General features: G+C 48.3%; 1 protein-coding gene across 2 annotated transcripts in view; it reads left to right on the forward strand.

The window, feature by feature from the left end:
* The window catches only part of FNTB (farnesyltransferase, CAAX box, beta), a 78,130-nt gene that overhangs the window by 8,765 nt on the left and 55,107 nt on the right, over nt 1-14,258 (forward strand). For both annotated transcript variants that reach the window (XM_029065405.2, XM_029065396.1), the window contains exons 2-3: nt 2,471-2,535; nt 13,613-13,685. In XM_029065405.2, coding sequence (XP_028921238.1) covers nt 2,471-2,535; nt 13,613-13,685 — 138 coding nt within the window. The remainder of the gene's footprint in view (nt 1-2,470; nt 2,536-13,612; nt 13,686-14,258) is intronic.

Below are 14,258 nucleotides of genomic sequence, written 5' to 3' on the forward strand. Positions count from 1 at the left end.
TGATGCTGTTGGTATTTGTTAAGCACTTACTTTGTGCCGAGCACTGTTCTAAGCGCTGGCGTAGATACAGGGTGATCGAGTTGTCCCAACTGGGGCTCACAGTCTTAATCCCCATTTTACAGATGAGGTAACTGAGGCACAGAGAAGTGACTTGCCCAAAGTCACACAGCTGACAGGTGGCGGAGCCGGGATTAGAACCCATGACCTCTGACTCCTAAGCCTGAGCTCTTTCCATTGAGCCACGCTGCTCCCCCGGCGCTTAGTACAGTGCATAGCACACTCTAAGGACTTAGCAAATACCGTTATTGTGGTTATCGTCACCACTGCTCAGTGACTCAGGCTTGAAGGTCAAAGCAATCCTGTCCAAATTAGGTTGGTTTGTAGTTATTTTTCAGCTAGAAGAAGAAGAGCAAGAAATGCGGTCTCATAAATCTCACCCTTCCTCTCCCTGCCCCGCCCCCCTTTCAGATCTCACCCTTCCTTTCCCGCCCCGACCCACCCCTGCACCCCACAATCCCAGCCCATCACTGCTTAACTGACCTTCTTCTTCAACTTCAATAGTATTTATTGAGCGCTTACTATGTCTAGAGCACTGTACTAAGCGCTTGGGATGAACAAGTCGGCAACAGATAGAGACAGTCCCTGCCGTTTGACGGGCTTACAGTCTAATCGGGGGAGATGGACAGACGAGAACAATGGCAATAAATAGAATCGAGCGGAAGAACATCTCGTAAAAACAATGGCAACTTAACTGACCTGCACCCAGTGAGGAGAATCCTCTGGATCCATTGTGCCCTACCCCCCTTTTTTTTTAAAAAAAAAAAAAATGATATTTGTTAAGCTCTTACTAGTCCGGCACTATGCTAAGCACTGGGGTAGATAGACTGGACCCAGGTTGGACCCAGTCCCACATGAGGCTCATAGTTTGAGTCCCCACTTTATTGATGAGATAACTGAGGCCCCGAGAAGGGAGGAGATTTGCCCAAGGTCACACAGCCGACAAGTGGCGGAGCCAGAACCCAGATCCTCCGACTCCCAGGCTCGTGCTCTATCAAGTAGACTACACTGACCCCCCTCCCTGCCACTCCCAGTGGGCGAACTCCTGCAGAGTGTTAGCTGCAGCCTCGCTGGTCCAGCTAACTCTCCTCTTCGGGCTACTGCCGCATACCGGTGATGGAAGCGGCCCCGAGCAGCGAGGGAAACGATCCTTTGGAATTGCAGAACTGGCCAAACTCCATTGATCATAATGCTTCTTTTGTCGCCTGGTTCGTGCTTGGTGTGGAGAGGAATGAGGATCCAGTGGAGGTTCTGGGGGAGTGGGGAGATGGGTGTTGAACGACGTCTGTTTTGGTTTCCTCTGCCCAGCTGGGGGAAAATGAATCCCAGCTGAAGCACGTGGAAATCTATATTTAGTCCTAGATCTGGGACCCAGCTGTGCTGCACTTTGCCTCACTACTTCAGTCATTTATATGGGCTTCGCTTGCTTTAAATGCCAGCCCTGCTGTTTAGGCCCCTTTAAAATCAATTTGTGGTAGGTTGGAATGAACTGGGTCATACCTGATTCAGGCTGAATTAGGGAGATTCTACTGGCTCAACATCCTCCCGGCTGCTGCTCCAACTCACCTCTCCTGGGGTTCTGGATTTGGATCACCCAGGGGCAGCCCGGGTCTGATTTTAGCCATTAGATGGAAAAGAAATATAAGCCACATCTGTTCTGCCAGGTGACTCTGCTGGGCCCACCAACATATCTAGCAAAAGCAAGACTATTTATAATAGTTTATAATGCTTATAATAGCATCACTGTAATAATCGTAATAATCGAGAAGCGGCTTGACGTAGTGGAGGGAGCACAGGCCTGGGAGTCAGAAGGTCGTGGCTTCTAATCCCAGCTCCTCCACTTGTCTGCCTTGTGATCTTGGGTAGGTCACTTTACTTCTTTGGGCCTCAGTTACCTCATCTGCAAGATGGGGTCGGGATTAGAACCCAGATCCCCTGACTCCCCGTCTCTTTCCACTAGGCAACATTGCTTCCCATACCTTAAGAATACCCGTTTACAACATTGAAATTTTGTGGAAACAACACGAAGTGTTCTCGGTATGATAAATGCTGTAAGTTTTATGGTGAACATCAAATATTTTACACACGGTTCCCTGAACAGCTTCTTGAAATCCTTTAAAAGGTGTTGCAGCCCAAACTGTGGCCCATCCCTTCTCTAGCGTCTGCTACCCTGGATCCTGGAAGACAGGAGGGATGGGTTAGGAGCAGGGACACGGTGGGAAGTTGGAGCTGGGAGCTGAGTACCCCTGGGACCTGAGCACCTCTAGGACTTGCAGACCTTGGCAGGGTGAGGGCTAGGTTCAAGCCAGGGGCTGTTCACCGATTTACTCTCTCGGGGTTTCCGTTCACTCACCATCAACGCCCGTTCATGTAAACACCCTGTTTTCTCTCCCTCCCCTTGCCCTTTCATCAGACGAGAGTAGAAGATAAGATCGAAGAAGTCTTCAGCGCATACAGGATCAACCACCACGTACCAAGGTATGCATAATTTTGAGGTTTAGAAGGGCAAATCAAGACGGAGATTTTTCTGTTTACGCATTCTTATCAATGTTCTTCTTTCCACAGAACTTCTGCACTTTTTTTATGGTATTTATTAAGAGCTCAGAATGTGTCAAGCACTGTACTAAATTCTGGGATAGATTCCAGATAATCAGGTTGCAGACAGTGTAAGTAGGAGGGAATAGGATTGAATCCCATTTTACAGATGAGGAAACTGAAACACGGAGAAGTTAAGTGACTCGCCCAAGATTACACGGCAGACAGTGGCGGAGCTGGATTTAGAACCTAGGTCCTCTTACTCCCAGGCCTGTGCTCTTTCCTCTAGGCCAAGCTGCTTTCCCCATGCATATGTTTAGTCTACTGAGCATTCGATTTTATATATTTATTGGTATTTGTTAAGTGCTTACTATGTGCCAGGCACTATATTAAGTGTGGAGGTAAATACAGTGTCATCAGGTTGGACACAGTCCATGGGGCTCATAGTCTAATTCCCATTTTACAGCTGTGGGAACCAAGGCACCGAGAAGTGACCCGCCCAGGGTCACACAGCAGACGAGAGGCAAAGTCAGGATTAAAACCCAGGTCCTTCTGACTCTCAAGGCTGTGCTCTATCCATTAGCCTTCTAATAATAGCTCAGCTCACAACAGGTTCTCCTTGATAAAGCGACCCTCGGGCCCCACCTGACCGTGTTGACAAAAATCTGTCGACGAACAAAATTGCAGCAAAGTCTGGTGTCTTTTAAACCCTAAAAACGCCTAAAATAAGCAAGCCCCACATCGTAAATCACTGCTTACAAGCATTGTAAATCCTTCCCCTATCCTAACTTCCTTTACAGAATTGCCAACCCCTTGGCAACCCCTTCCAATAGTCAGAAACCTCGCTCCTTTCGGAATATATAAACACTTTTAGCCAGTCGGTCAGTGGTATTTTTTGAGTGCTTACTGTGTGCAGAGCCCTGTATTAAGCACTTGGGAAGGTACAGTTCAACCAAGGGGGTAGATGTGATCCCTTCCCACAAGAGGCTTACGGTCTACAGGGAGAGACAGATGTAGATAAGCGATAGGGGGAAAAGTAGATTATAAGAATATTTACCTTTACATATTGTAGGGGTGGAGGGAATCAAAGTGCTCGAGGGAGTATAGCCAAATTCGTAGTTGATACAGACGGGAGGATGGATAGGGAAAATAAAGGGCTTAGTCCGGAAAGGCTTGTGGAAGGATTTTTAGGAATGTTTTGATGGTGATAATAATAATAATGTTGGTATTTGTTAAGCGCTTACTATGTGCAGAGCACTGTTCTAAGCGCTGGGGTAGATACAGGATAATCAGGTTGTCCCACGTGAGGCTCACAGTTAATCCCCATTTTCCAGATGAGGGAACTGAGGCACAGAGAAGTTAAGTGACTTGCCCACAGTCACACAGCTGACAAGTGGCAGAGCTGTTGTGGACTGTCAGAGATGAAGAGGGAAGGGAGCTCCAGGCCCAAGGGAGAACCTGAGCAAGGGGTCGGCGGTTGCATAGTTGAGATTGAGGTACAGAGAGTCGGTTGGTGTGAGAGGAGCGGAGTGTGTTAGGAGTTCGGCAAGGTTAGTTAGGAGGGAGAAAACTGATTGAATGCCTTAAAGCTCATGGTGAGGAATTTCTGTTTGATGTGGAGGTGAATAGGTAGCCATTGGAGGCTTTTGGGAGTGGATAGGTGTGGACTGAACATTTTCAGAAAAATATCCGGGCAGCAGAGTGAAGTAAGAAGTAGAGTGGGGAGAGACAGGAAATGGGGAGGTCAGCGAGGAGGCCGATGCAGTAGTCAAGGCAGGAAATAGTGAGTGTTTGGATTAGCGTGGGAGCGGCTTTGGTCCTTTGAAGTTCATCATAGAGCCCCGGATGTCCCGTTTGGGTGTTGAAAGTCTCTTGAGGCCCCTCATCTACAGTGGAATTTATCGAGTGCTTACTGTGCACCGAGCACTGTGCTGAGCACTTGGGAGAGTACAATGCAACAGAGTTGGGAGACTTGTTCCACGCCTGCGGGCAGGCCCCCAGACTAGCAGTGGCAGCCGTCCCCACCAGAGTTCATTTTGCAGTGAGGATGACTAAGTTGTCGTTGGCCTCCGGTGCCGGTTCGGTGCGCCGTCTTGCCGTTATTCAGTCTTCAGAGAGGCCCTTCCCTTCCCTCTCCTCCAGGAGGCATTCCCTGTTTGATTTCTGATTTCCCCACTTTACCTCCTCTGTCGAGTCCCCGCCAAAAAATCAAGGCTCAGCTACACGGCCCAAGGAGTGCTTGTGCGATATTTTTGGCATTATTTAATACAGATCCGTATGGATGAAGAAAGACGTAACCTGTTGCCCTGAAAGCGGGCTCCACCTCATCCCTGAAAGGTGGGAAAAGTAGGTATTTATAGTCCGTGGTGGGAGTGGTGTTCCTTCACACCAACAACAGAATCTAAGTATGGCTCCAGTTTTCTTAATTGAAGATGGGGGAAGGGTGTGGCCGCGAAGCATGATTTAGGAAAACAAGGTAGATTAATGCAAAGTGGAGACTGAAAACAAAATGGAGTAAAGGTGGTTAAGAGTTGGTTTGCACATCTCAAACTGCTTTTCCACACCTCAACCTAAGCACACAACCCCCTACAGTATTTAAATACATATCTCTCTAATCTGTCACTGCCTCCTATCTTTAATTCATTTTGATTCCATCTCCCCCACCAGACGGTAAAATCCTTGAGGATAGGGAACATGTCTATGAATTCTGTGGTATTCTCCCAAGCGTTTAGTACAGCGTCCAGTGCTCTGCACATAGGCACTCAAATGGTACCGATCATCTGATAGTCTTGCTTAAAATCAAGGGGAATAAGAAGTTTGAGTTGGGAAGGAGTTTTAATTAATTTAATCAATTTGACTAATAGATGCACGCTAGTTACACAATACACATCTCCCTAACTCTGACTCGTGAGTCCTACTTTTGGAATCTGGTGGAAAACAGACCTGTTCTTTTAGGGTTCCGACCCTTAAGTACAGTAGCCAAGCGCAAGAGCCGGGACTAGAACCCAGGTCTTCCGTCTCCTAGGCCCATGCTTTATCCACTAGGCCATATTACTTCTTGTCCCCCCCTACCTCTTAATTAATTATCCACAGGCTGTGGGCCTCAGGTGGGACAAGGACTGTGGTCCCATTTGCTTATATTGTACCAGCCCCAATGCTTAGTACATTGCTTGGCACATAAGTGCTGAACACACACCACAGTTATTAGTTGAGTTTCATCGGCACCCCTGACTGTAGTGGCTTACCTAGATATGTTCCTCTATCTTTTGTTGTTGTTTGGCTTCATGGTTCCTCTTAAAAATGTAATAATAATAATAATAATAATGTTGGTATTTGTTAAACGCTTACTATGTGCAGAGCACTGTTCTAAGCACTGGGGTAGACACAGGGCAATCACGTTGTCCCACGTGAGGCTCACAGTCTTAATCCCCATTTTCCAGATGAGGTAACTGAGGCCCAGAGAAGTTAAGTGACTTGCCCATAGTCACACAGCTGACAAGCGGCAGAGCAAGGATTCGAACCCATGACCTCTGACTCCCAAGCCCATGCTCTTTCCACTGAGCCCCGCTGCTTCCCCTATCTCTTTCCTTATGACAAAGTCAGTAGGTGGGAGCTCCCTGATGACGTGGATGATGATGCTGTTGTCAGTAGCAGGGATTGCCTTTAACTCATGAAATAGATTTCATTTCTGGGCACCGCTTTGCAACTCCAGGCTCTAATTCATTCAGTCGTTTTTATTGAGTGCTTACTGTGTGCAGAACACTGTACTGAAGGTTTATGTAATGTTGGATTTGACGCGTTGTGGGGTAAAGCGATTCCAAATTAACCACAAAGCAGTTTTCACTCCCGCTTAGTGCTGGGGTCTAGGAATACTTTTATGATCATTTTTATGCCTTTACTTACACATGGGTTCATGTTTATATTTCAGTCTCACTGGGCAACTGGGAAATTTCCTTAAGATTGTACTAAAAGAGGCTCTTGTATTTCATTTCCTCCTCTTTCTCCTTCATTCGTGACTTATCCCCTACTTAATGGTATTTATCAGTCACTTCCTCCATCCCTAAGTACTGTGCTCTTTCTAGGTACAGATAAAGAATTCGGATGCAGTCCTGTCCCACATGGGGATCACAGTCTAAGATATAGGGAGAGTGGTGTCCTTATCCCCGTTTTACAGGTAAGGGAATAGGTTCAGAGAGGTTACGGAGCAGGTCAGTGATGCGTGTGTCATCTTTGCCCATGCTAGTCAGTTGCAGGGAGAACCGGGACTAGAACCCAGGTCCGGTGGTCCCAGAACCATCCTCGAATGGCCTGACAGCAGGAGTTTTTCCATCCAAGTGCATCTCTCTCTCTTCAGGCCAGCTCTGTGGTTCCTGGGATTTGGGGAGGGAACTTCCGTGTGCTTCAGCAAGAAAGCTGGATTTCAGACCCAGGTCCCGGAAACCCTGAAACAGAGGTAGTCCTCGTGATTTTGGTGCGTGAGGCTCCAAATAGCAACTCTGAGGAAACGTTTCCCTTTTCTATTATTTAAAGCCCTCAGGCGACTAAAGAAGCAAGAAAGAAACTCCCTAGGAGAAAATTGCACCCTCGGGAATGTAAATATAAAACCCACTTTCGGAAAAAATTCTAAAGCCAGTAGTGGGAATTTCTCTCTTTGTCAGAAGGAAGTTTGCGTGGAAACTGAGTCCAGCCAGGGAATTTGGTCAGAAGGCTTTCCGGCATTTCTCATCATCCTCTGCTGCCGGTCTGGCCTGGAGGACTCTACAGCAGGTTACCCACACAGCCGACTCAGAGTGCCGGATGTTGAGTTTACTGCTGGAAGAGGGAGGGCGTGGGGGTGGAGCAGCTTCTAATTTTGAAAGTGGGAGCGAATTTGGGTGGAACGTCGAAGGGATGAAAGAACAAAGCATAAGGAGAAACAGAAAAGAAAAAGGAGGGAAATAATTAGTCTGTATTGGAGGAGAGCGTTAATGCTGAGGTACTCTTGATGTGAGGAGGTTCCCGTTTCTAGGGGACCAGCTCCCCAAAATAGCTATCAGATTGTGGGTGAAGAATGGAAGATGTCTTGAGACTTTCAGCCCTGGTTGGAAATTGATCAGGTACCCTGCTGGGGTGTAGGTGGAGCTGACCACCGTGGAGCTGACTTGTGGCCTCGCCAGAGCAACCAGACAAGCACAGTGGCAGAGGTGACCATTTTTACATTGTGGGAAACTCATTTGAATGGTCACGCCGAGCCTATGTTATATATGAGCAAGCTCGTTGCGGGCAGGGAAAGTGCCCACCAACTTTGATATTGTATTATCCCAGTGGCATAGTAGAGTGCTCTGCACCCAGTAAACGCTTGGTAAATATGGTTGTTGATTGATATGAGCGCCAACTAAACTGGCTCAGTGGACAGCGTGGGTGGAGAAGGAAGTGACCGACATCACTCCGCCTCCTGGGCGGTGCTCGCGTGAACCCCGGGAGATAAAATGTGAAGCCCAAGTAGAGGTCAGGGTGCGTGCTCTCACTCTTCACCTACCTCATCCTCTTGCTCCTGTGCTCTTGGGTGGTCTTGTATGGTTTTTGGGTCTTTTGGCAGAGAGGGGCTCTGTGATGGGGATGAGGGACTGCAGGGAACCGGGCGATAAGCTCAACTCTGTTCACACATCAGGTGTTGCTTACTGTCAGATGACTTAAAGCAACTCCAGACCAGAACCCGAATACCATTTTATCTCCCTTTTATAACAGGGATCTTGGCTAACGCTAAGTGCTTGAGAAGCTTCAGCAGAAGAAAGAGACGTGTTCCCTGTCCACAAGGAACTTATGCTCCAATGGGAAGACAGGCATAAAAATATTTACAAATATGCTGGTTTTGCTAAGTAATTGGGTACAATTGAATAAAAATATCAACTCAATAAAAATATACATCCCCAAAAGCCAAGGTAGATTGTAAACTTCTTGAGGAAGGGATCACGTGTACCAACTCTATTTTACTCTCCCAAGCACTTAACACAGGGCTCTGTGCTCAATAAATGCCATCGATGGATTAATTGGTGGGATTAAAGAAATAAAGAAATGCTAGACGTGGCAGGCTAGATGAGATGATTTGGGATAGGGAGAACAGTTGGGAAAGGTGTGGCCTGTTGGATTTGGTGAGAAGGAAGTTCCAGGCTGGGGGAACAGGATAAACAGGGGGACAGGGGCAGCTGGGTTGAGAGCATGGCACAGTTATTCAGTTTGCTTGGGAGCTACAAAGAGAGTGTGATGGAGGGTGGCGGCTGAAGGGAGCAGATATGATTGAAATTGATTTTGAGGAATTTCTGCTTGCTGTGGAGGGAATTGGAAAGCCAGAGGAGATTTCTGAAGAATAGGGAAGTGAGTGCTGAGCAAATCTTGAAGAAGATGAGCCACGGAGCAGTACGTTTTATAGGTTAGAGGCTGGAGGAAGGGAGACCAGCGAGGAACCATGAAGTTATGGCTCCTGGGACAGCGGGTGGATATGGGAGAGGGAGGGGTTGAGATAAGTTGGGGAGGGAAAATGAACTCAGTTGAGCTTGAAGTGTTGATGGGATAACTAACTTGAGGCAGGGGCAAATGCAGGATGGTAGCTTAGTTGAGGGGTCGAAGCTGGAGATCCGGTTACGGGGATCACCTGCGTAGAGGTCAGTCTGCATCTGTAGACTGTCAGCTCCTTGTGGGCAGAGATCATGGCCTACCAACTCTGTTGTGTTGTACTTCCTCAAGCACTCAGAACAGTGCTCTGCACAATTTTCACTCAATAAATAACATCGATCGGTAGTTGAAGCCATGTCCCCCAGAGGTGGATCGGGGAGATTAAGACTCAGAACGGAGCCCTGGGGATCGCCCACATTTAAAGGATGAGGTAGAGAGTGAATAAGTCTGAGAAGGAGCTGTCAGGGCGGTAGGGAGAGAAATATTTTAGTGATGTGTCAGCAAAACTGAGACCTGATAGTATTTCAGGCAGGAGGCAGGGATTCAATGTCAAAAGCAGCTGAAAGCTCAGGGAGGATTAGGATTGAGGAGAGAGAGCCCTCAGGAATCGACTGTCAGGAACTTATTTTTTCTTTGTTTTGCTTTTCAGTGGTATTGGTTTTAAGTGCTTACTGTGTGCCAGGCAATGGAGTAGATACAAGCTAAAGCATTCATTCAGTTGTTTTTCTTGACCGCTTACTGTGTACAGAGCACTGATTGTACTGAGCACTTGGGAGAGTACAATATATCAGACACATTCCCTGCCCACAATGAGCTTACAGTCTAGAGGGACCCAGTCCATGTCCCATATGGGGCTCACAGTACTAATTCCCATTTTGCAGATGAAGTAACTGAAGCTCAGAGTTAAGTTCCCAAGGTCACACAGCAGACAAGTGTGGTCCTCAGTACCGCTGTGTTCCCCTCTAGACTGTAACCTCTTTGTGGGATTTCCTTCAGCTGCATGAACAGAGGGGCACAGGGAGGGGACTGCTGTCCAGTAAGGAAAAGGAGGAGAAGAGAAACTAAGAGGTGGAGAAGAAGAGGAGAGGAGGGGAAGAAAAGAGGAAGAAGGGAGGGGAAGGTAAGAGGACACTTGAGATTGTGCCTCTTGTTTCTGTCGTAATCAATTCCTTCGCACGGGTTCTCGGACCTGACGTGTTTGCAACTGAAGCTCATCCGTCGTTTTCGACAGGAGACCGTTACTACTCTCCCCAGTACTTAGTGCAGTGCTCTGTGTAAAGTAGGCATGGGTACCGAGATCTTAGTCTACCTCATCGCCACTGTCTCGCCATTCTCATGCGCAGTCGACTGTTAGCTCACTGTCACCGGGCAGCTGGGTTGGAGGCTTCCCAGTGCCTTTGGGGTGAACCATCCCCTTCCTTATCTGGTGCACCTTCCACCCGCACGCCCCAGCAAGCGTCCCTCGGGGGACCTGCCTGGGGGTTTCTGGTGTTTCCATTATCATCCCTGGTTTCTCTCACTGCCAGGCCCAGTGCCTGTGGGGCGAGCCATTTTCTTTCCCGCTAGGCGCCCCTCCTGCCCACAGCAGCTCCGGCCCACCTGGCCTGCCTTTGGCACGGCTGTCGATCAGCACTAGGGCAGGAGGCGTGAACGGCTTCTGGCCGGCCCGATCCCTCAGGCCGGTGTGGACGACGGGAACCCCGCAGGTCTTTGGGGGTTGGAGGCGTGGGGTAGGGCCGCCATCTTGGTTTTGGCTCTGGTCCCTTTCCTGCTCCAGTGGTGGGGTTATCCATCTTGGCCCAAGAGCTTGGGGTGAAGCTCATAGTGTCACCTCTGCGGTGCTTTAGTTCGTGGGGTCATGGCCCACTTACCCCCCGTGAGGTGGGCATCATGGTGAAATTAGCAGGCAGAGCAGGCGCAGGTAGAAATCACCACCAGTTTTGTCCCCAAGGCCAGATGTGGGTAGCTGAGGAATAGGTGAATCAAGTTTCACAGACTCATTCGCTGCTCACTGAGGCTTGTGGCTTGTTTACTGAAGCGTGCAGTCGGCATCAGCAGTCTTTACCGGGTGTGCTTTACTATACCAAGTTCTTGAGGACAAAAATAAAAGAACTAAAAGACACAGTCCCTGCCCCTGAGAATCTTACAATAGAATGGGTGAGACGCTAAGCAAACAGTGATCAGTATACACCAATTAAAATGAGAAAATAATAATTAAAAGACCAAGTTAATACACGACAGATGAATACTTGAATGCTGAGAGAATGGATTGACCAGGAAAATGGGGAGATTAATCAGGAAAGGCCTCCCGAAGGAAATGAGTCTTAAGGAGGAGAAGGATGTTGTTTGGTGATACTGAGTTGTGTTTGAGGGGAGAGACATCCCAGTTGTGGAGAGGAAGACCGAGGTGATGGTTGGAGGCAGGAGAGTTGAGACTGGGGGAAATCGCTAAATTTGTCTGGGAAGAATGAAGAACACGAGATGTGGGGGAAACAAGAGGCAAGGGGAGCCAGCTGATGGAGAACCTCCATGTCAATATTGGCAGTTAGGGGTTTTTTTTAATGAGGCAGTGAGGAGCCATAGGGAGTCTGGAAGAGGGGAGTGATGGCGATTTAAAAGATGATATATGTAGCAAGTGTAGGGAAGACTGAAGCAGGAAGACCTCAGAGGCAGGGCAGGTCCAGAAGGTAATGAGAGCAGCTTCCAGAGGGTGTGGGAAGAGTGGAAGGTAAGGAGTGGGTCCATGAAACATTACAGAGGAACCAGAGGAGCTGGCTGGACCGAGAGACAGCTGCAATGTGGGAGGTAAAAGAGAAGAAGGCTCTGAACTGGGCGTCCAAGTCACGAGCCTGGTGGTTGGGGAGAGGTAGGTTAAGGAGAGGGTTTTGGAGGAAAGTAAAAGACTGCAGATGCCTCAGCAGACCAGAGGGATTTCGTGTCCACTCTCGATAGAGGAAGAACTGCCAGGCTGGTGAGGAAATAAATAGCTTCAAAAACCTCACTTAATCCCCCCTATTTAATTTGGTCATGATCAGTTCTCTGTATGCGTTGTGTGCTCACGGGATGGGTCAGATGGAATTCACCTCAGCAGCTATGCCCGGGGCAAAACTTGGATCCCTTCCGGGCCTTCCTCCTCCTCTGGCACCTCTTTTGGCTAAGCTCTATTCTTCACTGTGATTCTTAATCCTTTGAAAACCAGAAGTGGTGTATTCAGACCTCCGACTTGCGACTGCCATCTTTGAGTCGGGCTCTTTGAGTCGGGCAAAACTGAAATTGGGTTTCCCGCCCCCGTCGTTACTGATGCTCTCATTAAGCGGCATCCCTTCCAGCTAAAACTGGCAAGGCTATTTGACGTCACCTTTCCTCCCCTGAGATCTCAGGTTTTTATAAGCTACCGCAAATTCTGTTTCCCTAGAGTACACATTTTCAGATCCTGAATAATAATTATAGTAGGCCTTTAGCGCTTACTAGGTGCCAAGCTTGGGACGAAGCACTGGGGTAGAAGATAATCTGGTCAGACTCGGTTCCTGTCCACATGGGGTTCACAGTCTGAGGAGTAGGATTTAATCCCCGTTTTACAGATGAGAAAACTGAGGCCCAGAGCAGTTAAGTGATTTACCCGAGGTCACACAGCAGACAAGTGGCAGAGCCAGGATTAGAGCCCAGGTTCTCTGACTCCCAGAGCCGTGCTATATCCACTAAGCCACGCTGCTTCTCAATACAGTATAGCACCACCCGAGAGAATTAGCAGACACGTATCCTGCCCATAATAAGCATTCCTCTTGTTCCTCAGCTGGTCTCCTTTTCGGATCCGGTTCACCTAGGGAGTGCGGCCTCTCTGCTTCTCCCCTGCCGCCCCCGTGTTCCCCATATGTGCAGCTGGCTACGGGCAGCACATTCCTGTTCGAGGCCCCCGGGCTGGCATAAACACCGACAAGCGCCTCGGGCTGAGGAAAACAAACACGACCCACGGGCCAAGGGCCTGGGTCAGCAGTGGGAGTTGGAATTTCAGTGAGGGAATAATAGCTGTGTTAGAGCAAATGCTGGATAACCAAGGAGCGGACACAGAAACAACCACAAACAAGTAACCGCTCTTCACTTCCCAGAAGAAATCCTGGCGATAAGAAAGGGCAGAAGGGACAGTGGGGTCTTGTGGGGAGAACCAGAAAACCAGGTTTCTAGTCTCCAAACTACTTTTATAATGTGTGAAACAATCGGGCTAACAGAACGAGGACTACAGCTTCTCCCCAGATATATAAACTTTCTGTCTCCAAGGAGGAAATATCGCTTAGGGAGCTCCAAGGTATTTCCTAATGAGACCTTCAGATCCTGGCACGTTAGCATCTATGTGATCATTGCTCCCAGACTTGGGCGTAAAAATAAGACCGACTTTCTGTCTTTTTTTCAGAATTTCACGGTGAGCTGTGAGGATTGAGTTTATTTTGTATCATACTCTCCCAAAGACTTAGTACAGTGCTGTGCATAGTAAGCATTCATTATATCCCACTGTTTGAATGATTGAGGTTTGTGGTCCGGAAATAGAGCGTGAAATTTCAGAGGAGTATTACAGTGCTCTTTGTCTCTATAGGCTCATTCTGCAGCGAGAAAAGCACTTTCACTATCTGAAAAGAGGCCTGCGTCAGCTGACCGATGCCTACGAGGTAGGTATACAAGGCAGTGGGGAACTTTCAGGCCTGGATGTCATACCAAAATGAAGTCTGCTCCACCTGCTATTCAGTTGCAAGCAAAGGAGACAGACGTGGCCTTCCAGAGACCGTGGGGTGCAGAAGTAATGAATGACGTTTATTAAATGTTCGTTGTGCGCCCAGAGCTAGGTGAGAAACGTCAAATGGCAGACCCCTCTGGCTGGGAGCAGAGCACACCAGTCTGGCATCAGTAAAGAGGTGCTCTGCTCTTCCCCTGACCAGTTCTCGGGCTGTTCCTACAGCCTCCATCCTTCCCAATCCATTTCGAGGGACATTTTCCAAATGCCTGCTAAAACAGGGTTCATGACCACCATTAAAGACCAAATGGTCCTTTCCTCCTTCTCAGTGTCTAAAGGCAGTTTCTGACTGATGCCTTTAGGGCATATTCTTACCTCTTTAGCTTGCCACGGGTAGGAACTATATTAAATCCTGGGATAATGTCGGCCTGTTAAAAAAAAAAAAAAAGTCCTGTTTTCACACTCTCGGTGAGGAGCGACAACTCTTCCCTCAACCCGGCCCCCCCCCGTC

The sequence above is a fragment of the Ornithorhynchus anatinus genome, chromosome 1, assembly GCF_004115215.2.
Source record: "Ornithorhynchus anatinus isolate Pmale09 chromosome 1, mOrnAna1.pri.v4, whole genome shotgun sequence".
NCBI classification, from domain to species: domain Eukaryota; kingdom Metazoa; phylum Chordata; class Mammalia; order Monotremata; family Ornithorhynchidae; genus Ornithorhynchus; species Ornithorhynchus anatinus.